General features: G+C 44.7%; 1 protein-coding gene and 1 long non-coding RNA gene across 12 annotated transcripts in view; both read right to left on the bottom strand.

Annotated features, from left to right (window-relative positions):
- Positions 1-26100, bottom strand: part of CCDC149 (coiled-coil domain containing 149) — a 109322-nt gene that overhangs the window by 38829 nt on the left and 44393 nt on the right. For all 11 annotated transcript variants that reach the window (XM_084971656.1, XM_021100561.2, XM_021100560.2 and 8 more), the window contains one exon: positions 17804-17911. In XM_084971656.1, coding sequence (XP_084827782.1) covers positions 17804-17911 — 108 coding nt within the window. The remainder of the gene's footprint in view (positions 1-17803; positions 17912-26100) is intronic.
- Positions 2596-8251, bottom strand: LOC146400352 (uncharacterized). Its single transcript, XR_014812263.1, has 2 exons — positions 4930-8251; positions 2596-4787 (listed from the first exon to the last, which is right to left on the bottom strand). It is a non-coding gene; the product is annotated as an uncharacterized LOC146400352 (long non-coding RNA).

Here is a 26100-nt window from a genome sequence, read left to right on the forward strand (position 1 = left end):
CACCTGACTCCTCCACCTCCCTGTAGGGTGTGTGCAGATGGGCTTCATATCTGGATGAAAATTCTGGGAACAGTTTTTTTGCTGCCATACAGATCTGACCCATCCAGGAGTCCCTGCTGGGCTAGGCTCTTCCTTGTTCCTAGGTGAATCCTAAGAGATTTGTTGCCAATCTTTAAAGGATTTAGAGGCAGGTGAGCAAGTTAAAAGCCAAGGCAGAACATTAACTAATTAGGTGAATATTAACTGATATTTAGATTGAAATAATAAGTAACAGCAATGAACTTTGACAGAAACGATGGACTACTGAAAAGTAAAGAGAAATGCAAATCAAAACTACCATGAGATACCACCTCACACCAGTCAGAATGGCCATCATTAATAAATCCACAAATGGCAAGTGCTGGAGGGGCTGTGGAGAAAAGGGAACCCTCCTGCACTGCTGGTGGGAATGTCAACTGGTACAGCCACTATGGAGAACAGTTTGGAGATACCTGAGAAATCAATACATAGAACTTCCATATGACCCCGCAATCCCACTCTTGGGCATCTATCCGGACAAAACTCTACTTAAAAGAGACACGTGCACCCGCATGTTCATTGCAGCACTATTCACAATGGCCAGGACATGGAAACAACCCAAATGTCCATCGACAGATGATTGGATTTGGAAGATGTGGTACATATACACAATGGAATACTACTCAGCCATAAAAAGAATGACATAGTGCCATTTGCAGCAACATGGATGGAACTAGAGAATCTCATACTGAGTGAAATGAGCCAGAAAGACAAAGACAAATACCATATGATATCACTTATAACTGGAATCTAATATCCAGCACAAATGAACATCTCCTCAGAAAAGACAATCATGGACTTGGAGAAGAGACTTGTGGTTGCCTGATGGGAGGGGGAGGGAGTGGGAGGGATCGGGAGCTTGGGCTTATCAGACACAACTTAGAATAAATTTACAAGGAGATCCTACTAAGTAGCATTGAGAACTTTGTCTAGATACTCATGTTGCAACAGAACAAAGGGTGGGGGAAAAATGTAATTGTAATGTATACATGTAAGGATAACTTGATCCCCTTGCTGTACAGTGGGAAAATAAAAACATAAATAAATAAATAAATAAAAATCATATTAAAAAAACAAAAAACAAAAAACAAAACAAAACAAAAACAACAACAAAAAAAAGAAAAGTAAAGAGCATTTTCAGATGACATCTATTTGAGGTCCTTATCTGAAAATGAGTCAACTGGACAAATATTACTGAACACCTGCTCTGAGCAAAAGCATCATGAGGATCAATGGATGATGTTCCAGGCAGGTGGAACAGCTTGTACAAAGGCCTAGCAGAGGACGTATAGCATACGGATGGCTGAGTTTAATAGAATCTTCATTCCAACACTCAAAGATACAGTATGTGTATATTTGCCTACTGCAAAATTATTTGTAGGCTCAAAATCAGCATTCACGGCGCTTCTGCATTATGGGTGGAAAGCAGAGTTGCCCAAAATGTGACACATCCCACAGGAACCTCAGCTGAGAGAGAACAAGACAACATTCTGCTTTCTTGTTTCAGCTCATACTGTAAACAAGTATCCTTTTCATAGTCTCTCATGGTACATTTTTCTTTTTAATGTTTGTGCCTTTTGTTGGTGTTTTGCTGTTTAAAACAGGCCTGCATGTGCAGTGCTGGGGTGTGTCCTGTGTTTCTGAGCACAGGAGGCTGTGAGGTGCCTTGCAGAGAACACGTGTGCATTACTTAAGGTTCATTGTGGGCACCAGTTACAGTGACCCTGGCCATGAGTTCAATGTTCAAGAATCAACAATATAAATTAACTGACGTGACTTTAAACAGAAACGCCCTTAAAACAAAGTTACGTCTTGATCAGGTGACAAAAATAGCATGACCAGAGGCTCAGAGGAACCTCATCTCCTAGTTCCCCTAGGAACAATGGTTCAGTATTTCCTAATTCAGTGTTTGCAGCAAATTTAGAGAATATAACTACAGCAAATGTCAAGAATTGGCTGTGTGAGGGGAAAGGGAGTTTAAGGCTGAACTGGTTAATTCACCTGAAAGCTGACATGTGACAATATCTTGCACGTCACACAGTTTCTTGGCTCAGGACTTGCAGAACCCCAGGTGAATACACAGAAAGACAAACAGCTAACCAAATAAGAAATGTTTCTCAGATCAAAGGGTCTAGAAACAAGACGGCTGGTGACTTTTCTTGACGTGAGGCAACGGGAGGCCTGGGACATGGCTTTGAAAGCAGGGTGTTTTTTTTTTTTTTTTTTTTCGGATGTGAAAAGCCAGACTGACAGCCTGAACTTTAAGTAATAAACCACCACTCTGGTTTCCCATTCACGGTACGCCTCACCGAACACTTAATTTAGAATCACACAATTATGTTTGCCTAATGCCAATTAATTATTAAACATGTTTACTGAGGTCTGACAGCCATATAAGAGAGTCATCTTTTATATACTGGATGCCTGTTAAGCTTCAATAAACGTGAATAATCATTGGGGGTTTAATGTGCACACAATATCGGCTATTAAATCGCAGGGCTGGACCGGAAGAAACACTTTTTTTTTTCTTAAGAATTACAGATTAAATTTAATTTTAGACGTCTGCAAGGATAATTGATTAAGTGGAAGGTGCCATTTTAAAAGGAATTACCTCTATGCATAGATTGTTTTTTTTCTCATTTGGGTTCTCAACTCACACCAGTTGATTGTGGATTAAACTTTCAGAAAAGTTTCTCTACATGCAAACACATTAAAAAAAATGTGGTAAGAATATGACTTGGGGGATTGAGCCAGGAGAGTAGATATCAGTGACCAAGTGTTCATTTTCTTAACTATAAGATTCTTTTTTTTTTATTACTCAAATGAATTGATCACATCTGTAGTTGTATAAGGATCATAACAATCCAATTTCACAGGATTTCCATCCCATAACCCAAGCACATCCTCCCGCCCCCCAAACTGTCTCCTCCGGAGACCATAAGTTTTTCAGTTTTTAAAAGGGAGACTCGGGTTGGTAATAGCTGGATCACTGGTTGGGTCTGAGACTCAAGTTGCATCCGCAGAAGGGGCCCAAGGAGGCCATAATATCAGGGATGGTGGCCCAGAGGGTGGTCTCTCGCTTTCCCAGGTGACAACTCACAGGCTCTGGAGTCTCCCTGCCTGAGAATTTGCATCCTGGGGCCAAGTTCAAGAGCTGTGCAACCTCAGGCATATGCCTAAACTTCTCTGAGCCTCAGTATCCTTCACTGTAAGCTACAGGGTTACTGTATCTGTTGAGACCTAGAGGAAGCTGCCCCCAAAAGTGTCTCAATAGCAGATCGATCATTTTGAATTAAAGTTACTTAAGAAATGGCCAACACAGGAGGAACACTCTTTTCCTGTCTTTTCTGGAACGCCTTTTCCTGTCTCCCTGAAAGCAGGAAAAAAAAATCTCCTGGGAAAGGTTCCCTCCCTCCACCTGGAAGTAAAAGGACATTCTTACCACCAGAGGTAGGGAATTTGGGCCAAGAAGCCAATATCAATAAACCCTGTTACTTCTTTAATTTACTACCCCAAGCCCAAATTTGGTTTAGATTCTTCACTAATTGGCCACCAAAACCTAAGTGTCTTTGTCCTGGCAATTCCTCCCAAATTTATCATTTCTTTGTCTATAAAGTACTTCCTAGGTCCCACATCTGTGTGGACCAGCATGAACTAAAATGTGTTTCTTGGAGTTCCCTGGTGGCTCAATAGGTTAGGGATCTGGCATTGTCATTGCTGTGGTGTGGGTTCAATCCCTGGCCTAGGAACTTCCATATGCCGTGGGCGTGGCCAAATGAAGTTTAAAAATATTTGTTTTTCTCCTCTTAATCTGTCCTGTGTCAGTTTTATTATCAGTCCAGCCCCCAAGAACTCAAGAGGGAGAAACTTCCCCTCCCCAACATTAAGCATGAAGTAAAAGAGTGAAGTTGCATTCAATGAGTATTTAACTTAAGGGGGAATTCAAATGTATGTGTTTGGCAGAAAGATGAGGGGGAGAAACCAAGAGGAGGAAAAGAGAGATGGACCAGAGGGGATGAGAGAGAAATAAAAATTTTACCCACCCCTGCTTTCAATGTCCCAGCCTGGGGGAGGGACTATTAATATATTCAGGCAAAATCATACCTTTCATGTTTATATATAAGCCTCTTGTTCAGGAGCACACGTGACCATGTGCCCTGAACTTTATGGACAATTTAAGGCAAATTATGGCTAGACACAAGTATTTGCCTCTTACATGCTGACTTCTGAACCTGGTCCCAAGGAAGGGATGATGGGATTTCTCTCCCATACTTAGTACAGCCCCTGGAACATAAAAAGGGCCCGATCAGCGTCAGCTACCATTAAGATGATTGCTGTGAGCATCAGTGTCCTCCTCCATGTGAGTTTCCCCCACACTCACTCACTGGGGAAGTCTGGTCTTTCTTCTAAGCTGGAGCAAGGCGCGCCCCGGAGCCAACCTTATCTGTAGACTGCAGGCGATGATGCTGATTTCCCACCTTGGAAGCCGCTATGAAGCAACTGCTCGGAGCACTTAATTTCCTTCCAACGGGGCCGTCAAAACCGCACAGCCAGCCTCCCTGTGCCAACCCTCAAAGTGGATCAGTGCCCTGAGAGGCGCGTGCACGGCCATCAGGAGAGGCAGCCGTTTGCTGATTTAGATGGAAATAAACATTTATAAATGAATGATGGGTGTGCGTTGTCCGCTTATGGATGAGGTGCAGCTGCAGCTGGGAGGTGGCAGAGGGATGCAGCCACAAAACGATGTGGCCGACGGCTCTCCAGCTCCCTTCCCCCACCTGCCGATGGGAGTCTGACTCCTCTGCCAAGGCTCCGCTCAAACTCCGGTCCCCTCCTAACCCCACCTCCCACCCCGCTGGAATGCCTTATTTCTTCCTGGATCTCTCCTCGGGCTTCATCCCTCACCGTCCTCAACAGTCTCTCTCTCATTTTGTTTTCATTTGCCTGAATCCTGACAGTGGGAAGGAGGCAGCCAGGGGTGGGTGCAGCTGTTACTCTCCAGGTGTTATCTGTGTTCAGATCCTGCATCTGCTGATCCTAGTCACATGTCCTCGCTGAGCCCCAGGTGACATCAGGTTTTTTCTGTAAGTGGGGATTGTCCATGCAGGCTGCTGTAACAGACTGTGTGACTTATGACAAACAAACGTTTCTTTCTCATAGTTCTAGAGGCTGGTAAGTCCAATAGCAAAGTGCTAGGAGATGGGGTGTCTGGAGAGTATCTGCTTCCTGGTTTCTAGGTGGTTGTCTTTTTCCTCACAGGGTGGAGGGGGTGAGAGAAGCTCTGGTGGCTCTTTAATAAGGGCACTAATCTCATTCAGGGGGGCACCACCCTCATGGCTTAATCACCTCCTGATACCATCACACTGGGGATTGGGTGGTTTTTGTTTTGTTTTGTTTTTTAGGGTGGCAAGTGTGGCATATGGATAGGGATGGAACTGGAGCCTCAGCTGCCAGCCAAAGCCACAGCCACAGCAATGCCACCTCTGTGACCTACACCACAGCTCAGGGCAACATTGGATCCTTAACCCACTGAGCAAGGCCAGGGATCGAACCCACATCCTCATGGATACTAGTCAGGTTTGTAACCGACTGAGCCACAACAGGAACTCCCAGGATTAGGTTTTCACATACAAATTTGGAGGGGATACATTAAGTTGATCACATTCCACCCTGAACCACACCCAAATTCATGTTCTTCTCACACACAAAATACATTTTTGCTATCCCCAAATCCCCAAAAGATTAACTGGTTCTAGCATCAACTCTGAAGTTCAAAGCCTCATCTAAATATCACCTAAATCGGGGATGCATGAGATGCGAGGTGCAGTGTCACCTGAGGGAAACTCCTTTCCAGCTGTGAACCTCTGAAACCTAGGGAGCAAGGTGCTTCCAAAACACAAAGATGGGACACACCTCAGACAGATGGTCCCATTCCCAAAGGCAGGAAGAAAGGAGGAAGAGTGACAGGTCTCAGGTAAGCCCCAAGCCTAACAGAGCACACAACGTTACATCTTAGGGCTCAAGACGAATCCTCACTGGCTGGATGCTCTGCCTTCCAGGTCCACAGGCAGGACCGCCCTGCAGCTTTCTCTGGCTGGGGTCTCAGCTCTGTGGCGCCAGGAGGCCTCCTCCAATCTGGGCCCCCCATACACCCCCGCCTGCCGCTGAGAGCCACGCACTCCAGGCTTGCGGGGCAGTGGCAGCCTTGCTGATCTCCCAATCCCCTTCCAGGTCATTCTTCTCTTGTCTTGAAAAAGAGTACCAGCCCTCTAATCCACACTAATCTCTCTTTATCAAATGTTTACTGTTTGGCCAATATCTTAGCATTCTCAATTTCTGCAATGTGGACAGGCTGAGATTTCCCAGATCTTTAAATTCTGGTTCCCTTTTGCGGAACACTTTCATCTTCCAATCATCGCTCTCTTCTCACATTTTATGAGCAGTCAGGAGAAACCAGGTTGCTCCTTTGACACCTTGCTTAGAAATTTCCTCTGCTAAATATCCAATTTCAATGCTCACAAATTCTCCCTTCCGTGAAACAAGAGAACTCACAATTCAGCCAGATTCTCTGCCACTTTGTAACAAGGAATGGCCTCTTCCCCAGTGCCAAATGATACTTTCCTCATTTCCATGTGAGGCCTCAGCAGAATGTACCATCCATATTTTCACAAATTCTGTTTAGGATGACTTCAGAAGTCTCCAAGGGAATGTACCATCCATATTTTCACAAATTCTGTTTAGGATGACTTCAGAAGTCTCCAAGGGAATGGAAGCTTTCTCTCCCGCAATCCGCTTTTCTTTCTGAGCCCTCCCCAGAATTGTCCTTAATGGTCTGTCCACGGCAGTGCTGTGAAGGATGACAGGCTTTTTTGAGCACGTACCTCAAAACTCTTGCAGCTGCTACCCACTACCCAGTTCCAAAGCTGCTTCCACATTTGTAGGTTTTAGCAGCACCCCTCTTCTCAGTACCAATCCCTGTCTTAGGCTCTTCAGGCTGCTATAACCCAATACCATAGATGGAGCAGCTTATAAACAACATTTATTCTTCATAGTTCCGGAGGCCGAGAAGCCCAAGATCAAGGTGCTAGCAGATTCCTTGTCTAGTGGGGGCCCACTCCCTGGTTCATAGTCCGTTGTCTTCTCACTGTGTCCTCACCTGACAGAGGGGGGAAAAGAGCTCACTGGGGTTTCTTTTATGAGGGCATCAAGCCCATCACTGGGAGCACTGCCAGCATGACCCCTCATTTCAAGAAAGCCCCACCTCCAAAAACCAGCACATTTTGGATTAGTTTGCAACCTATGAATCCTGGGGTGCGCATGGAGGGACTCATTCGGTCTATAATAAGAATAAAAGCCATCTTGTAGACAGTCCAGCTGTGTACGGCTGCCCAGCCAGTGCACTGCACAACTCCAACTCCAACTCCAACTTCACCCTCACAATATGAAGATAGATTGCGATGATCACACTCTGAGGGGCTTTAAAAGTGCAGTTCCCCCATTACAGTTGGTGGTATGGTTATAATTCTTACTCAGTGACTCTACTTGCCAGAGTTATTGGCAGGATCAGATGAATGAATTAACAGGAAGAAGATGCTGGCCCTTCCTCACCCCCAGTCCTTGTGTACTGCTGTGAATAGCACGCCTAGGGAGAGGTCAGCACCAAAAGTCACTTACTAAATATTTATCCGGCACAGTGTTGTGCTGGTGACTTAACAAACAAGGTCCTGCCTATCTTTAATTTTCCTGTTGGTTTTCTCTGCATCCTCGGCCACTGCCCCTGACCTTTTAAAATACCCTTGATAAAATTAGACATGAGAGCTTAAAAAGGCTCCAAGTGGGCAACTCTATTGTGCATACCAGCGTTCAAATTTATAGACCCGTATGACAAATCTAGTTTTTTAGAAAAGAATTTGTCACTTAAAAAAAAAAAAAACAAGCAATTTTCATTTTCCTCCTTCCAGGCTCTAGACATCATGATACACACACTCATTAGTGTGTATCAATACTTTCCAGCTAACAAGCACCCAATTTGGGCCACGCAACCTGCTAGAAGCTTTCCATGATACCTCCAGCGGCTGTGCACTGCAATGGAGTAGATTTGGAATCCACGACAAAGCCCTTATGAGAGCTGAAAACACATGAACAGGGTCTGCCCCTGCCCACCTCAGACCCCACCTCCAAGCATCTCCCTTGCTCCCCAGCCACACTTGGCTTCCCTTCAGTGCCTCAAGCCTGCTCAGCTCCTGCCTGCCTCTGGGCCTTTGCACTTGCTCTGCCCTTGAACAGCCTGCCCACAGGTCTGCCTAGAACCCAGTTCTTTTGTCTCTTTCCGGTCTCAGGTCAAAAGTCACCTCCTCTGAGAAGTCTTCCGTGTACACCATCACTGAAGCTGTTCACCTTCAAGTGACCCACTGTCCTTTTTTTTTTAATTTTTATTTTTTTAATTGTTATTTCCCCAATACAATTTTTTTCTCTACTGTACAGCATGGTGACCCAGTTACACATACATGTACACATGCTATTTTCACACATTATCACGCTCCATCATAAGTGACTAGTCATAGTTTCCAGTGCTACACAGCAGGATCTCATTGCCAATCCATTCCAAAGGCAATAGTTTGTATCTAGTAACCCCAAGCTCCCCATCCACCCCACTCCCTCCCCCTCCCTCTTGGCAACCACAAGTCTATTCTCCAAGCCCATGATTTTCTTTTCTGTGGAGAGGTTCATTTGTGCTGTACATTAGATTCCAGATATAAGTGATATCATATGGTATTTGTCTTTCTCTTTCTGATTTACTTCACTCCGTATGAGAGTCTCTAGTTGCATCCATGTTGCTGTAAATGGCATTATTTTGTTCTTTTTTATGGCTGAGTAGTATTCCATTGTGTATATATATCACATCTCCCTAATCCAATCATCTGTTGATGGACATTTAGGTTGTTTCCATGTCTTGGCTATTGTGAATAAAGTGCTGCAATGAACGTGTGGGTGCACATGTCTTTTTTAAGGAAAGTTTTGTCCAGATATATGCCCACGTGGGCTTGCTGGGTCATATGGTAGTTCTATGTATAGATTTCTAAGGTACCTCCATACTGTTCTCCATAGTGGTTGTACCAGCTTACATTCCCACCAACAGTGCAGGAGGGTTCCCTTTTCCCCACACCCCCTCCAGCATTTGGTATTTGTGGACTTATTAATGATGGCTATTCTGACTGGTGTGAGGTGGTATCTCATGGTAGTTTTGATTTGCATTTCTTAATAATCAGGGATGTCGAGCATTTTTTCATGTTCTTGTTGGCCATCTGTATATCTTCCTTGGAAAAATGTCTATTCGGGTCTTTTGCCCATTTTTTCATTGGGTTGTTGGCTTTTTTGCTGTAGAGTTGTGTAAGTTGCTTGTATATTCTGGAGATTAAGCCCTTGTCAGGTGCATCATTTGAAACTATTTTCTCCCATTCTATAAGTTGCCTTTTTGTTTTCCTTTTCAAGTGACCCACTGTCTTTATTGTTCTTACAGAAGCCACCTTGTTTACCTGATCGTGTCTCCCTGCTGTCAGCTCCACACCAGGAACCTCATTTGTCACATGCACTGAAATACCCCAGCACCTGTAGCAGAGTCTGGCCAACCACGGGAGTCCTCAAATACTCTTAAACATAGAAAGCAGTAGACACTGTCCCACCCTCTTTCTAGAGAGAACCTTGGCGAAGCTGCCGCAGGGTCCTGGGCTCATGCTCAGATCGGGAGGCTGCAGTGCGCTGTCGCCCTTAGCACACCAAGCCGTGTCCTAGGTGCTTCCACACATTAACCCAGAAAGTCCAACACACACCCTGAGAGGCACTGTTACCCGGCCCCGTCGTCAGATGAGAAATGGAGACACAGAGAGGTGGAGTCACTTGCCCACGTCACAGACCTTAGAGATGACAGGGCTGGGAGTTGAACCCCGGCAGGCGAGGGTTCGTCCTGGCATTGATCCTGTGCAGCCCCTCTGCACTCCAGGGACAACAACCGTGCCTGGTGCTCCCCCTATGGTGTGCGTTCTGCACAAAGTGCTTCATGTAACTCCCTGCATTTTCCTCACAGGAGGCACACTGGCCTGTGTTGTGCCTGTGTCACCTGAGCTCGCTCAGGGTCTCTGCACCTCATGCCCAGGTTATCTGACTACCTCCCACCAGACTTCCTTCAGGCCTCGGAGCAAAGGGCATGTGACCAGAAAGGCCCTCCTGACCTGACTACCCAGTATAACTAGTGCTCCCCACCCTCCACCCCAGTTAACCCAGGCTGCGCTCCAAGCTCCGACCTGCTGAAACGTATTCACTTATAACATATAAATGAATATTATACTGTAACTTATTATAAGTGAATATTATGCTGTATATTAGGCTGCAACATATTATAAGGGAATATTATACCGTAACATATTATACTTCTGACATATTACACTGTATTTCATCAAATACAAGCCTCCATGAGCTCTAAGACCCTACACCCAGCACCTCTAAAAGGACAGAAAAGTACCACGCATAACTCCTTGGTATCAGTGACTACATCAGAGAGCCTCAAATATGAAAAACTGTGCCTCTCAGAATCTGTGAAATGCAATACATTTCTTTGTTTGCTTCCTGTCCATCTGGCCCCATGAGAACAGAAGCTCCACAAAGGCGGGGACTTACAGGTTTGTTTACTACCCTCTTCTCAGAAGATAAGGTTGGATCTTCCATAAAGATGCCTTTAAATGAACTGAACTCAACCACCGTCCATGAGGCAAGGACTACTGTTATCTCCATTGTACAGACGAGACCATCTGAGACACAGAGAAGTCAAGCAACTGACCCAAGATCACACAGCTGGGAAGTCCCTGAATTACCTTCAGACAGTTCAGAACACATTGCTCCCAGAGTGATGATCTTTAGAGAGTTGCACCAAGGAGTTTTTAAGCTGTTTCAGCTTCTTTTTATTGTCATTGGGCAGAGAGCTTTGCCCAAGTCTTATTTCATAGTGTATCATTAACCAAATTAGGTCATGATGGCACCAAATTACAAATGAATGGAATGTGGGTCTGATGTGCTATGAAATAAGTCTTGGGCAGAGCTACCTTTCAGAATCTGTTCTCTACAAAGTGTAATTACAAGGCATGATCTAGGAGAAGAAGGTCCTACACCACACTGTTTTGGTCGCCGCATGGTCACCCAAGCTATGAGCGCGTATGAGCCAGAAGAGGCTCAAATATGGTCTCTGAGCCCAAATTCACTTGCCTATTTCATCTGACAATAAAATATTAGGAAATGATGAACTAGTCTGGCTGCCTGCTGAACTACTGAACTACTGATGCCTATGGTTCAGCATCAAGGTCCCATTCAGAGTAAGATTTGATGGAACTGGAGCAGGTGAAGGGCCCTTATCACTCATGTTAACTCTTTGTAATTCATTTCTTTAACACCCCAAGGTGAGAGCTTTTATTACAGTGCCCTCTTCCTCTGGGCTTCCCACAGGCTAGGACATCTCTGTGTTCCTCTGAAGCCTAAAGAGAAAGTATTTACAAAGAGCTCTGATTCCTTGCCCTGGACTATGACAAACATTGACAGCTGAGCACTTTTTTTTTTTTTTTTTTTTTTTTTTTTTTTTTTTTTTTTTAGCAAGGGATATATTTTGACTTCATTGGTTTGCTTGCCGAATTCATCCAAAAGTCCCACGTCAATAGAGGTTATGTTCGCAGAAGGGGTCTATTATTTTATGGAGCCAACACCAGATAAAAGAGAGGTACTTAAAGACCGTCAGCTGTTGTAACATAAAGCTCATTATTAAGGGCAAACCCCCATGTTTATGCACAATGGCAAACAGCTACATTTGAATTGGCCAGCAGGGGCCCAGGAAATGTGACTGCCTGACCCTGGGGGGAGCAGGTGTCCAGCCAAAGTTCCGTGCACTTTCAAGTACCTGGCGTTGCATTAGTCTTCTGCATTTAAAGTGCTATAATCTGTAAAATGAAGGAAAAATAAAAGCAAACGGACAAGAAGACCCAACAGGAACATGAGATGCTGCTCCTAGAGTATGCTATTGGGTGCTTATTCCGTAAGGGGTACACAAAGTACAAGGAAGCTTCCGGAAGCTCAATACCAAAGCAACAAAGTCTGGGGTGATGATAAGGGGGGCTGAGCTTTTGAGGACCCGCATGCCAGATGCCAGACCTGTCACCTCAATCACAGTCTCTACTGGGAGGCACATACCCACCTAGTTCACTGGGAACAGTCGATCGACAGAAAGGAAGACCCTGCGATCCTTAGTGGAATTCTTGTCCAAGATGACTCTAAGCTAATCGGGGTTCAGGTTGTGCTAAAGATACAAGCAAGGTTTACTCTGTCTCTGTCTCTGTCTCTTTTTTTTGGCCATATCCATGGCACGTGCAAGTCCCCAGGCCAGGGATGGAACCTGAGCCATAGCAATGACTCGAGCCGCTACAGTGACAATGCCAGATCCTTAACCCACTGCATCACAAGGGAACTCTTATTCTTTATGGAGTGCTTGCTGGATGCCAGGCACTATGCCACACCCTTTATAAATGTAATATCGCATTCCCACACACACTTCCAATCATTAAATCTCTGACTTTTTCTTCTCAGCACTAACCACTGTCTGATGACCTTAAGTATTTTATTTTCTTACTCTCTGTCTCCCCAACTAGACTATAAGTTCTGTGAGAATGAGTACTTTATCATTCTTATATCTTGATGGAGTCACAGCTCCTAGAACATTAATCAGCACACAGTAAGTCTCCAATTACGTACTGATGAATAATGAAGAAACCTGACAGCAATTCTACGTGAGGTATTATTACTCCCATTTTACAGATGAGGAAACTGAGGCCACACAGATAACTGGCAGTGCTAGAATATAAACCTGGGTGTAGCAATTTCCAAGATGGACTCCTGGACTATTCTAGACTATACCACCTGGCAGTGGGAGGCTGGTGATGGCTTACTGGAGTGCCCAGCTTTCTAACTCTCAGTTCAGGGACTTCATATTGCCTGATACTGAAATGTCATGGCAGCAGTATTTACACCATGGAAATTGGCAAAGCACTAACCAGCCAGGCCTTCTCTTTGGAAAAGCTGGTTCACTGGCTCATCTCTGAATGAGGGGAGTTCCCATCGTGGCTTAGTGGTTAACGAATCCGACTAGGAACCATGAGGTTATGAGTTCCATTCCTGGCCTATCTCAGTGGGTTAAGGATCCGGTGTTGCCATGAGCTGTGGTGTAGGTTACAGACGAGGCTTGGATCCCGAGTTGCTGTGGCTGTGGCATAGGCAGGCAGCTATAGCTCCAATTCAACCCCTAGCATGGGAACCTTCATATGCCATGGACGTGGCCTTAGAAAAGACAAAAAAGACCAAAAAAAAATTAAAATTAAAATTAAAAAAATGAATATCTGCAAATCAAGTCTGTGCTGATCAAGTTTTGCTGATGGCCTCTCACGAATCTGTAAATTCTCAGAGACCTCCTGCTTTCGCCTGGTCCCCTTTCCTTGAACCCACTCTTTTCCTCTTGCCCAGAAGAGGAAGCAGGCATACCTCTGGGGCAGGCGAGGGAGCTGGAATTCTCCCAGCGGGCTGCTTTCCAGACCTGAGGCCCCAGCATTGTCTGGGTCTTTCACATAATTGGTCCTTATTCCTCATCCACAGACACACTAAGAATCCCAGGCAACCTCCCGCTGCGGAAAGGTTTCTCCCAGGGTGATTTGTGGACATGCATGTTCTCCCTTCCCGCAGGCCTCCTCTTTCCTCGTTAACCCTTCAGAGCTCCAATTATCCAGGAAGCGGAGGGTGTCCTAGACTTGCCTTTTCACACCTCTGGACTGGTTTGGACTGGGGCTTTGTGTCTGTCCGGGAGCCCCAAGAAATTCTTGGGCACACTGTTCAGAGAGATCCTAGGCGGCCTTGATCATGAAAACCTCCCCTCCACCTCCAACCCCGTGTGAGAGCCAAGCTGCTTGTAAACCAGGGTGGCAACAAATCTTTCAAGAGGCTCTTTGAAAATGCTTTATGGCACATAGGGCTACAAGGCTCTAGCTGAACAAATGGAAAAATTAGTCTACCTTAAAATAGCCAAGGCAAGTAATTTCCTATCACCTTGTTTCTTAAAATGTACTTAACATCTAGAATCTGGGCTCCCCAAAATATGGCTAAAGGTCATCAGTTACAATGGCAACTTGGAGATAAAAAAAATTTCCACTTTATTTTACTTTATTTAGTCCACGAAGGCTCAGCTTCAGTCCCCCTGACCTCTCCACAGGGGAGTCTCAAGGTCTCACAGCTCAGCTTTGGTTTTCTTCTGCTTCTTCTTGGATGCAATGGTTTGCTTTTCTAGCTCCTTTCTCCAGATTTCTAAATTACTCCTCACCCTCGAAGAGAACAGTGATAACCACCAGAGGGGCAGTCAGTCTGCTATTTTCCCGTATCCTTCCTTTTTCTTTTTCTCTATCCTTTATTTTATTGTTTTGCTTTTTTTTTTTTTTTCCTTTTTAGGGCCACACCTGAGGTATATGGAAGTTCCCAGGCTAGGGGTTGAATCAGAGCTGCAGCCACCTGTCTACACCACAGCCACAGCAATGCCAGATCCAAGCTGCATCTTCGACCTACACCACAGCTCACGGCTGGATCCTTAACCCACGGAGCAAGGCCAGGGATCGAACCTGAGTCCTCATGCATACTAGTCAGGTTCGTAACCTGATGAGCCACAACAGGAAATTCTCTTTCTCTTTCTTGAACTTTTTCTGCTCTTTTTTTACATTCCCTTCATTCGTTTTATTCATTCAGTCCTTCCTTCATTTATTCTATTCCATTCCTTCATTGAAAATCTCTTACATAACGTCTACATATCGCAAACTAAGAATGCTAATTTCTATGGAGACAAAGAGTTTACCCTTGTGGGCGGGATGTCACACAAGTGCAAGAAGAGGGGGAAGAGCAGGGCACACTGAGTGTCTGCAAGACTTAACCCTATGAGTTGGAGAAGGCTACGTTTGACCTATGACTGAAAGATGAGCAGGCGTTTGCAGGAGAAGTAAAGGGGGAGTGTTCCAGACAGCAGACAGCAGGTGCAAAGGCCCTGAGGCACAAGGCAATACGGTTCAGCAAAGGGGCTGAAATGAGCACTGCAGGGCTGAGGTGTGAGGTGACTAATGGCACGAGATGTGGCTGGAGAAATCAGATGATGGAGTGCCTAGCACACCAAGGCAAGGAGATGGGGCTAGATTCAGAAGGCGACAGAAAGGTTACACCTGTGAGGGAGGCAATGAATTAAAGAGCAAAAGGAGGGTTAACCCATTCTCCACCATGCAGCCACCTTGAACAGGGGCCTCTGAGTTTCTCCAGATCACTGGTGTCATTACCAAGTGAGTAATCTGGCCTTCAGGCTGATGACTGGGGGCGGGGGAGGGGGGAGGATGACCGTGACTCACTGGGGGCTGAAAATAAACCAGCCCTCTAACTTGAGATGCAAATGAGAACACATTAAATCTCTGGGGCTCACTGCGGTTGGTCTTTGTGGAGGAGAAGGCTGGATATGGAGATACAGGGTCTGCTAAACATTAAAACATCTTCCCTGCACCTTTCGCAGGCAAATTCCTTCACAGGCCATGAATATGAGTCACTAAATTCTAAACCTTGAGTCAGAAAGCCAAGTTTGATAAATGTGTCCAGCTACTGGAATAAAGACCCGGAGCACAAGCAAATCACGAAGTTTAGGTGGTGCCAATGCAAAAGCAGCCCTGGACCTGTGCCTAGTGTTACAGGCATGCGCTCGCGTGTGAGCGCGTGCGCGCGCGCGCACACACACACACACACACACACACACACACACACACACACGAGCGCTCCCTCTTCTTTCCTTGAAATATCAGTTGCAAATGTCAGTTCCTAAAATATCTCATTCCTAAAAGGTGGTACAATTAAAAGTGACCAAATGATGAGGCAGAGGTGTGTTTAGGTAAGTTGGAGGTGGGAGGTAGCTCAAAAATAAAAGAGAAAAGAGGAAAAAAACCCAGTCAGTCAAGAAGAATCATGAATCCTAAAACTGTATTTCAAAATGTCTCGGCATTTTGTGGGTCTCCAAAATTCCTGTGGCATTAAAAACAAATTTTTTTTAAATCAAAGCATAGTTAATTCACAATGTTGTGTCAATTCTGCTGCACAGCAAAGTGACCTGGCCTTATATATAAATATATACACACACACACACATAATACATATACCCATTCTTTTTCTCATATTATCTTCCATCATGTTCTACCACAAGATATTGGATAGAGTCCCCTGTGCTGTACAGTAGGACCTCATTGTTTATCATTCCAAAAGTAATAGTTTGTATCTACTAATAGGAAACGATTGCACATGCTTAATTTTATTCTCTAGAAAATCTTGCCCTGATGTTATCACTTGAGGAAGCGACTAAGAAGGCCTGGCCGTTACTTATGGACCGCACACCATGGTTACAGAGCTTCAGTCCCTTTAACGATACATAAAACCACACAAGAGGCCTGATTAGCTTGTCCAGTGTTAATTAGCACCTTTCTTAGGCCTTCTCGCCCATCCCTTATTTCATGACTGAGAATAGTAGAGCCTAATTTTTCAAATATAGTCTGTTACATCCACGAGGCTTTTAACAAAGTTTTCTAGAAGCAAAGTAGAGAAGAGACTATGGAAGGAAGACTTCGCTGTATGCTCTCAGATGGAGCCTCTTAAGCCAGCAGTAAGCACACAAGCCTCGCTGATTGTGTCTTTTGCCAGGGAAGAATGTTCTGGATAACTCAGACTCTTCTGTGGATTTTTTTTTTTTTCCCCCTAAGAGTGAGCATCTTTCAAAATGGTACCTCCCCATAACCGACTCTCGGGAACAACGAAGGTCTCCGTCGCTTGTCAAGGAATTGGGGACCGTTGAAAAGGCTTTTCCCAAAAAAGCACCTCCTCCTTGCCATGCAGTTTTCTCGAATCAGACTCCAGCGGCCACCCCTGTTGGGAAAGCTGCCTCTGGCAAGACGCTCAAATTGAATCTATCTTCGCAAAACGGGAAATTATGTGGGGGAGGGGCGTGGAATTAAACTTCTGTAGTTTTTCTTCCTTTTCTCAATTGTACTTTTGTTCATAGTTTCAGCTGGGAGAGAGCGAACACGCGTTCGGTTTGGAGTTTATGAGTTCATATTTTATAATTAACGTTGCCAACAGGGGAGTTTGATTAATACCAAGCAGTGGATTTTGAGCAATGTTCCATACAAATTGCCAAATTTAGCAATAAAATAAATTGGTTATGTGAACATAATTAGTAGGATGACTACTTAAAATTCAAAACCGAATGTGAATAATTCCAAATCATCTGAGCCACAAATCCATTATTTGTAGAGAAAGAAGAGAGGATAGCATTTGGGTTTTATTTTGCCCTCAACCACAATGTTATTCACCATCAAGCTGAACATAATGAAACTTCTACAATGGGTTGTGCCCATATTTTAGAGCAACTCAGAAACTCACACACACAGACGCATGCGCGCACACACACAAAGGGAATGTAATAAAGATAAGAAATGCTAAACTATGAATTTTCATTGCAAATGTAAAAATCTATAACAAAATTTCCCGCAAATGCTGCATTACATTTTTCAGATGCGCCATACTTAAACCTCTGGCACAAAATCCCGCAGGAGAGCTTTTTGCCTTTAAATATTCACGGTACCTTATTGTCGCCCTGGACTTCTCCAAGCCTTTGCTGGAGTTCTTTAATTTCTTCTCCCAGATGTTTATTTCGGTCTTGAGAATCTCTCAATAGTTGTGCAAGATTGGCCTGCAAATATCAACACATTATGAAATACAATCAGAAACAGAGGAGTGGAGAAATGTGGGGCTTTATTAGACTCATTGCAGCCCGCGTCCAAGCCCAGCTGAAGCACACAAAGCCCATTAGAGTAAACACATGTATGAATACGACAAGTGTGCAAATCACACCACTACAACCGCACAGAGAGAAATAAACTTGGCCTCGAACCTCAGTTTGGGGATGTTCTTTGTTTGCAGAATGGCTCACAGACCAGTGATGCAGGAGTTGGTCATATTCAACTTTTTTTTTTTTTTTTTTTTTTTTTTAAGAGCTCCTCACTAAAACTTTTGCAAGTGGTCACAGAATTCAATTCTAACATTTGAGCCAACAATATAGGAGAAGTTTCATTTTCTTGTTTGGATATTTTTTTTTTCCTTCCAATAGAACGTGTTTAATGAACTTTTCTTTCTTTCATTTTCTTTTCTTTTTTTTGGATTTTTAGGGCCGCACCTGTGGCATATGGAAGTACCCAGGCTAGGGGTCGAATTGGAGCTGCCGCTGCTGGCCTATACCACAGCCACAATGCCAGGTTCTTAACCCACTGAGTGAGGCCAGGGATTGAACCCACATCCTCATGGATACTAGTCAGGTTTGTTACCACTAAGCCACAACGGGAACTCCCTAATGAATTTTCTTTGCCACTTCCATGTCTGGAATTTTGATCACAAAAGGAGGCAGCCAGAGAAGAGACCAGTGAGGTGCCATGATTTCAGAAATTAGGATCCAGAGGTGATTCAACAGTCTCCTGAGCTGGTTTTCTCACTTCCTTACTCCCCTATTTATTATTTTTATTAAAGTATAGTTGATTTACACTGTTGTGCCAATTTCTGCTCTACAGCAGGATGACTCAGTCCTGCATATAAACACATTCCCTTTCTTATATTACCTTCCATCACGTTCAATCCCAAGAGATTGGATACAGTTTTCTGTGCTCTTATCCATTCTAAACGTAATAGTTTGCATCTACAAGCCCCAAACTTTCATTCCCCTATTCCAGTTCCCAGAGTACCAAACACTCAGGGTGAGTCTCATCTTTATGACGTCACGTCACCCCTCCTGATTTCCTCCTGCTCAGACCAGATCCCTCTACCCCAGGGGGGCAGTTCTCCACTAGTCCCGCCCTCCCAGTCCTGAGTACTTCTGCCATGCGCCCACCCCTCTCGGGTTCCCCCAACCTGAAACTGCTTATGCTCCCAAACTATGGGCAGGCTTTTATCCACTCAAGCCTTTAACTCACACGTCCTCCCAAGGCTTCTTCTTCTGTACTATTTGAATTTTGCTAATTTGCCCTAATTCTCACCTTGCTCACTGCACTCTCATCTAACCTCAGCAAGAAAAAGGAAGCTATGGAAAGGCAGAGTTTCTTTTTTTCTCCCTCCTCAGCCTCCACGTACATTGCTCCAGGAAGTGCTTGTGTTTCAGCAAATGTTTTAAAGACGCGTGATGAATAAATGAAGGTAGGAAGGAGAGAGGGCAGTAAGCCAACAACCAGACTCTGACTCCTGGAAAAGAATTTTCTAGAAACAGTCATGCAGGGGATTTGAAAATCTTCTTTTAGATTCCCTCCCATGTGATAGTTTAAGAAACCCAAATCCAGAGCACCATGGACCAGAGCAACACCAGGCGCTAAAATTTCCAAAAGACTTCGATACTTGTGGGAAAACCCAATTATGTCAGGTAATCAAAAGGGAATAAAATGAAAATGTACAAAGATTAAACCTAAGAGTTCCTGTCATGGTTCAGTGGTAACGAATCTGACTAGCACCCATGAGCACGCAGGTTCGATCCCTGGCTTTGCTCAGTGGGTTAAGGATCTGATGTTACTGTGAGCTGTGGTGTCAGTCCTAGACACGGCTCAGATCTGGTGTTGCTGTGGCTGTGATGTAGGCTGGCAGCTGCAGCTCCGATTTGACCCCTAGCCTGGGAACTTCCACATGCCTCAGGTGTGGCCCTAAAAAGACGAAAATAAATAAATAAATAAAATAAAAATAAAGATTAAACGTTGGCTCATCCTTGACTCCAGGCTTTATCTCATCTCCCATATCCCACCCATCAGGGTAGCCGGTATCTCTACCGTCAAGGTAGCCCTGCATTCAGCTCCCCCCAAGCTCACCTCCTGGCTGTTCCCCACAGTACCAGTCATAAGCCCATCTCAACACTAATCTCTGCTGGTTTATAAGGCTCTCCCTCCAGAATACCTCTTGGCTCACTCCCCTGCCTTTTTCAGGTCTTTGTTCAAAGTTCACCATTTCAATGGGGCTCGCCTGGACCACTATTCGATACCACAAGCTGCCCACCTGCGCCTGATCTCCCAAGCCATTTCTCCTACACGACTTATTCCATAGCACTCGCCATCTTTTACATGTAATTTCCTTTAGCGTTTATCGCCGTATGGTTACATATGCTATTGCTTATTGTTTATTTCCTGTCTTTCTCCCCTTGCTAAGAAAGAAGTTCCATGGAGGGCAAGGAGCTTTGTTCTCTCTACTGATCTACCCTAAGTACCAAGAGCATAGAGGGAACCTACCTCAATGTAATAAAGGCCATATATGACAAACCCAGAGCTAACACCATTCTCAATGGTGAAAAGCTGCAAGAATTCCCGCTGAGATCAGGAACAAGACAAGGACGTCCCCTCTCACCACTACTATTCAACATAGTTTTGGAAGCCTTAGCCACAGCAATCAGAGAAAAGACATAAAAGCAATCCAAATTGGAAAGGAAGAAGTGAAACTATCACTATTTGCAGATGACATGATACTGTACCTAAAAAGTCCTAAAGAGGCTACCAGGAAACTGTTAGAGCTCCCCAGGCACCAAGCGGATGCTCCATAAACATTTCTTAAATGAAAGATAATATGTGGAGTCTGGAGGTGGTTGTTTCAACCTAGGGAAATATCTGGAATAATAAAACACTGAAACCAGAGCCAGGCATGCAACCTTGCATAGAAACCTCACTCAACCCCCACTGGCTGGAATTAAGCTAACCTTGATGTCCACTCATTTTTTTTGTGAACGTGACTCAATAGCGTGATCTAGTTCTCAACCCCGTATTTGCAAAACTCATATCCAGGGTTTGCTTGTGGATCTGGTGTCATCACTGTAGCAGCTTGGGAATCAGGTAAACGAAGATGGATCCCAGTCCTGCCACTTACTGGGCTGGGTGATGGCCTTGGGTAAGTTTCTTCACCTCTTGAATTTCCCTAAAATGGAGCTAACCATCTAACCATCCATACTTAATGTGGCAATTTGATGCTCAGGTTGAATGATGACCATAGAACACCTACCACAGTGCCTGTTCACAGTAGGTACTGGTTAAAGTCTGGTTACCTCCCCTCGACTCCGTCCTTTCAGTGGCCTCTACTCAACCACTCAGATGACAGCTGAGTGGATCTGGCCACAGGGCTCCTTGGACACAGCTGGCTCCTTTGACAACCTGCCCCTTCATTATTCACCCATTCATGTATACCCCAACTATTTATGGAGTGCCTCCTATGTGCCAGGCACTGTTTTAGACTCTGGAGATACAGCAGTGAATAAGACAGACAAAGCCTCTTGCCCCTGTAAACTTACATTTTAATAGATGATATTATAGGAATTACATTATATTATAATAACATGAATAATGACCTAGGAGTTGGATGATAAATGCCGTGGGAAAAAAATACTGCAGACAAAGATAACAGCGTGTGCTGGGCATGAGGCCACAGAAGGGGTCGCGGAAAAGGCCGCATTTAAACCAAGGCTTGAAAAAGGAGAGAGGGTGAGCGTGAGCCTTGTGGATATCCTGGGGCAAGTTCCAGGTGGGAGCAAAGCAACTGGCTCTTTCCCGACCCCCGCCACAAGCCTTCCACTCTGGAAAGCAGTTCAAGGCCTGAAGCCCAGGCTGACCCCAGGGGCTGCGGTGAAGCGGAAAGATGGCTGAGTTCTGGGTTTTTCTTTTTCTGGTTCCTCCCCTCCCACCTTGCAGCTCTTCTTCCTTACACTCGGGATCACAAATGGGTGGCCTCTCTTTTCCTCCAGGGGACTCCAGAACACTTCTCAGACGTTAGCTCAGCAAGCATAATCCCTCCCCGGGCAGATGGAGGCACAGGCCCCTAGGCCAGAGGGACTGGCCCAGATGCGGGGCAGGAGCAGGAGCCTGGTGCCGGCTTGCAGCTAAAAGCCACATGCACACAGCATCTCAGCACCCCACCTGCAGGACACACAGCAAAATTCACCTTCACAGGCGCCTGCTTTTCTTAAGCAGTGGAAGAGATGTTTGGAAAGAAGTGTTTGAAACAGTGAAAACACAAAACAAACAAACACACAAACAAAAAATCTCCAGGGTCCCTAACCTTCCTTTTTTGAATCAATAATAGCTTGCTACCCTCAGGTGGGCGGGAAGACCCTGACGTTTGCTCGCCCATGTAACCGCAGTGGCGACATCCGTAGAACTCGGACCATCAGTGGCGAAAGACCTCCATCTCCAATCCGTCAAAGATCAGTACTTGTGCAAAAGACAATCAACATCAATTCCTAGGGAAACAAATTTAAGAAGACATCAAGGCCCCAAGTGTTTGCTCGATTTAACTGACATAAAATCACGCTGTCAGATGGCTATAAACGTTTCTGAACGCTTATTCTCAATTTCGGCACTTATCTTGTCACGGGTACCAGCAACGGCAGCTTCCAGCCTGGCGCTGGTCCTCGGGCCTCACTTTGAAGAGCACGGAGCCCAGCGATGCTGCCAGGTATTTGGATATTAGAACAAGGCGGGCAACCAGGACCAAAGGCTCCAGCCATATAGGAAGCAGAGGACAAGGCTGCTTCAGGAGACAGCGACTGTCAAACATTATTTACTCTGCCGCCTGGCTGAAAAGAAATCTACCAAAATAAAAGCAAGCATTTCTACAGTAGCTGCAAGACAATGGTTAATTAGAATCACATCATCTCCAAGAGAATTCACAGGAAATCTAGTCCAGCTCTCAAATTGACCCCTGTAGGGTAGGGTGTGGGAGCCCCCCGCCCCTTTTCAAGCAGGTGACTGTAGTTTTCTTTCCCGTTTCATAGGCTGGCTTATGTGTCAACACATAATTCTTTTCTATTCAGGCCCTCCACCTCCTCAACTCCCAAACAATAACTGTGAAAACTAGAAAATGACTCTTCGGATAGGGTGCCTAATTCCTTGACACAGACCTTAAAGAACAGAACAGAAAAGAAACAGTGGTACATTTCAAAGCACCCAAAATAGAGGAGAAAAGTTCACACAATTCTTTTGACCAAAAATAACACCCATGACTCACATCCATTCACGATAACAATCCATCAAGCTAACACGAGATGCCGGCTTATAATTTATCAGCTATGCAGAGCGTTTTGTCTCTGTGTTATTGAGAAGGACTGTGTGACCATCAGTTTAGAAGAGCAGCACGACCTAAAGGAGACGTCAGGAAAAAGTGGCAGACCGTCTAACACTGGCAGGGATTTCACAGGAAGGAAAACAAAACCAACGGATTATTTCCTCTAAATCTCTGCGGCGGGGGCGGGGGTGGAGGGGTGTCGCAGAAATAGCAAAACATGAAAAGGTTTCAAAAGAAGCCTCTTTTAAATATTCAGATCTAGCCAGGGCTGACGTTAAAAGGTTGACATTCGAGCCTTGATAACGGCGGAAGGCTGACTCTAACGGAGTATACTGTAGAATCCATACACTTAAGTCGCTCTTTCTAGCTCGGGGTTTAGCTATGAAAATTGTGATGGGGAAGAGAGAGGAGAGGGAGAGGTGATGAAAACACAGGAGACCCGAGGCCGAAGGACGTGACAGCTCTCCCTCTACCGACACACCTTCTTTTGTCAAGAGCAACTCGACCCCCGTAACAATGGATGTCCCCCCAAGCACCTGCCAAGCCCGGCCCCTGGTGCAGAGACTATGACACTCATGGAAGTTCTCTCTGCACAGAGATGAAGACTACAAATCCTGACACTTGTCCCCAAGGCCGGGAGTTGAGAGAGCTGTGAGCATCTCACCCCAACCTTTGTCTCTTTGGAGACATTCTCACGGAGGCAGATTAATTCGTCATATGGGCAAGGGATGCTGTTTGTCTCCCTTTCGTCAAATCTAAGTGCATCCTAAACACCGGCTCTTGCCCCTCCCATTGTGTTTGAATTTCCTTATGGGGCCGCAAAATACATCCAAAGTTACACTATAGAGGCAATACAGTTTTTAAGTTTAGAAGAAGTGGTAGGAGTTTTTAAAAAACGATCGTGTTTGGCCATGACAACCACTTTTAAGGACCCTTGTTTTCTTTTCTTTTTTAAAATTTTTTATTGATATATAGTCGATTTACAATCTTCCTTCAATTTCTGCTGTATAGCAAAGTGACCCGGTTATACATATATACATTCTCTCTTTTCTTTTTTTTTTTTTCATGCTGTCTTCCATCATGTTCTAATCCAAGAGATTGGATAGCGTTCCCTGTGCCGTACAGCAGGACTGCACTGCTTATCCATTTTAAATGTAATAGTCTGCATCTACCAACCTTGTTTTCAGTGAGCAAGTAACCAAGACTGATGTACAAGGAAGGGATTGCAGGACACCAGTTGTAAGAAACAGTCCTAAATTTTTTACACGGGGGGGTAAAGGATCCCCTATATGCTGTTTTTCTCTCTGATGTCAGAAATGAAAAGTTGGATATGAGAGAATCAGAATACGCCATCCCCATACATGCTCCTTTGCCGTAAGGATTATTTTGATTAGAAGGCAACTGAGAATCCACGGATATAGAAAATAGTCTTCCCCCTTCCTTTCAGCCTAAAACAGGGCATAAATTTCCACTTGTGAGGAGGTTTCCTTCTCTCCTGTACCACGAAGAGCAACTCTTATCACCAAACATGGAGAGTCTGCATAAACGAACCTTACTAAAATAACCCTCTTTTCCAAGAGTTTCCCCATGTATTCCCTAGTCACTTTCCCCCAATTTATCATCTCTTAAAGCCCAGCACCCCCTTTTCTTATCAAACTTGTATATAAGCCTGGAGTCTAAACACTTGAGGAGTTCCCATAGTGGCTCAGCTGTAACGAACCTGACTAGCATCCATGAGGACGCAGGTTTGATCCCTGGCCCTGCTCAGTGGGTTAAGGATCCAGCATTACCATGAGCTGTGGTGTAAGTCGCAGAGGCGGCTCAGATCCCGCGTTGCTGTGGTGTAGGCCGGTGGCTACAACTCCGAATGGACCCTTAGCCTGGGAACCTCCACATGCTGCAGGCACAGCTCTAAAAAGACAACAAACAAACAAACAAACAAACAAACACTTCTCTGAGTTTCACTTCTCTTTAGTGAACTCCTATGCACATAAAATATTCATGAACTTGTATGCTTTTTTCTCCTGTTAATCTGCCCTCTATCTGTTAAATTTGCAGGTCCCCATTCACTGAACCTAAGAGGGTAGAGGAAAACGTTTTCCCCTCCAAAAGAGAAAAACCATCTGAAAGAAAGTGATGAAAAGTTTAAGATGAACCTTTGAACCTGGGACGGGCACAAGTTTTCACCAGAGTCCTTAAATCATTCAGCCCAGCCACCAGGAGGGAAGAGGGGCCACAGTCCAGCTACAAGCCCTCAAGTCATCCTGAAATCTTTGTAATTTATTACATATTTACCATTTCCGTAACCTAGTAGAAACGTCATTCTCCATCCTAATGTACAAAGGACACATGCCAGAAAATCCTAGAAACTTATTTCTCAATGAAACTGACAGGCCAAAACCGGAATTCAAAAAAGGAAAGGGCGGAAAAAATAAGAGACAGGTAAAATCTTGTTCCAGGCTCTTTCTCAAGATGATTTAAAAAAAAAAAGTGTGAGAGAGAAAGAAAAGGGAGAGGATTTAGAAAATGCTACTCAACTACACAGTGTTGACCCCTGAACCCTATAAACCTGCACCTTCCATAGGGTAAAGTATTGGATTAAGGAAGACTATGTAAAAATAAAAATGTCTGATGAACCATCCAGTGTATTTGGGACATATGATTGATAGCAAATTGAATTGCAATTTCTACTCCGCTGCTTTGGTCTATGGCGACTCTCGTGTTCATAGTAATAGAGTGAAACTTGCTTTGCTGAGCAAGGACCCCCTATTCACAGCAACTGCCAAGGCAATGACCTCTGCTACAGCACAGCGA

The sequence above is a fragment of the Sus scrofa genome, chromosome 8, assembly GCF_054392235.1.
Source record: "Sus scrofa isolate SSC_HxYL_T2T_F1_AM1 chromosome 8, Sscrofa_HxYL_maternal_Yorkshire_Landrace_v2.0, whole genome shotgun sequence".
Classification (NCBI taxonomy): domain Eukaryota; kingdom Metazoa; phylum Chordata; class Mammalia; order Artiodactyla; family Suidae; genus Sus; species Sus scrofa.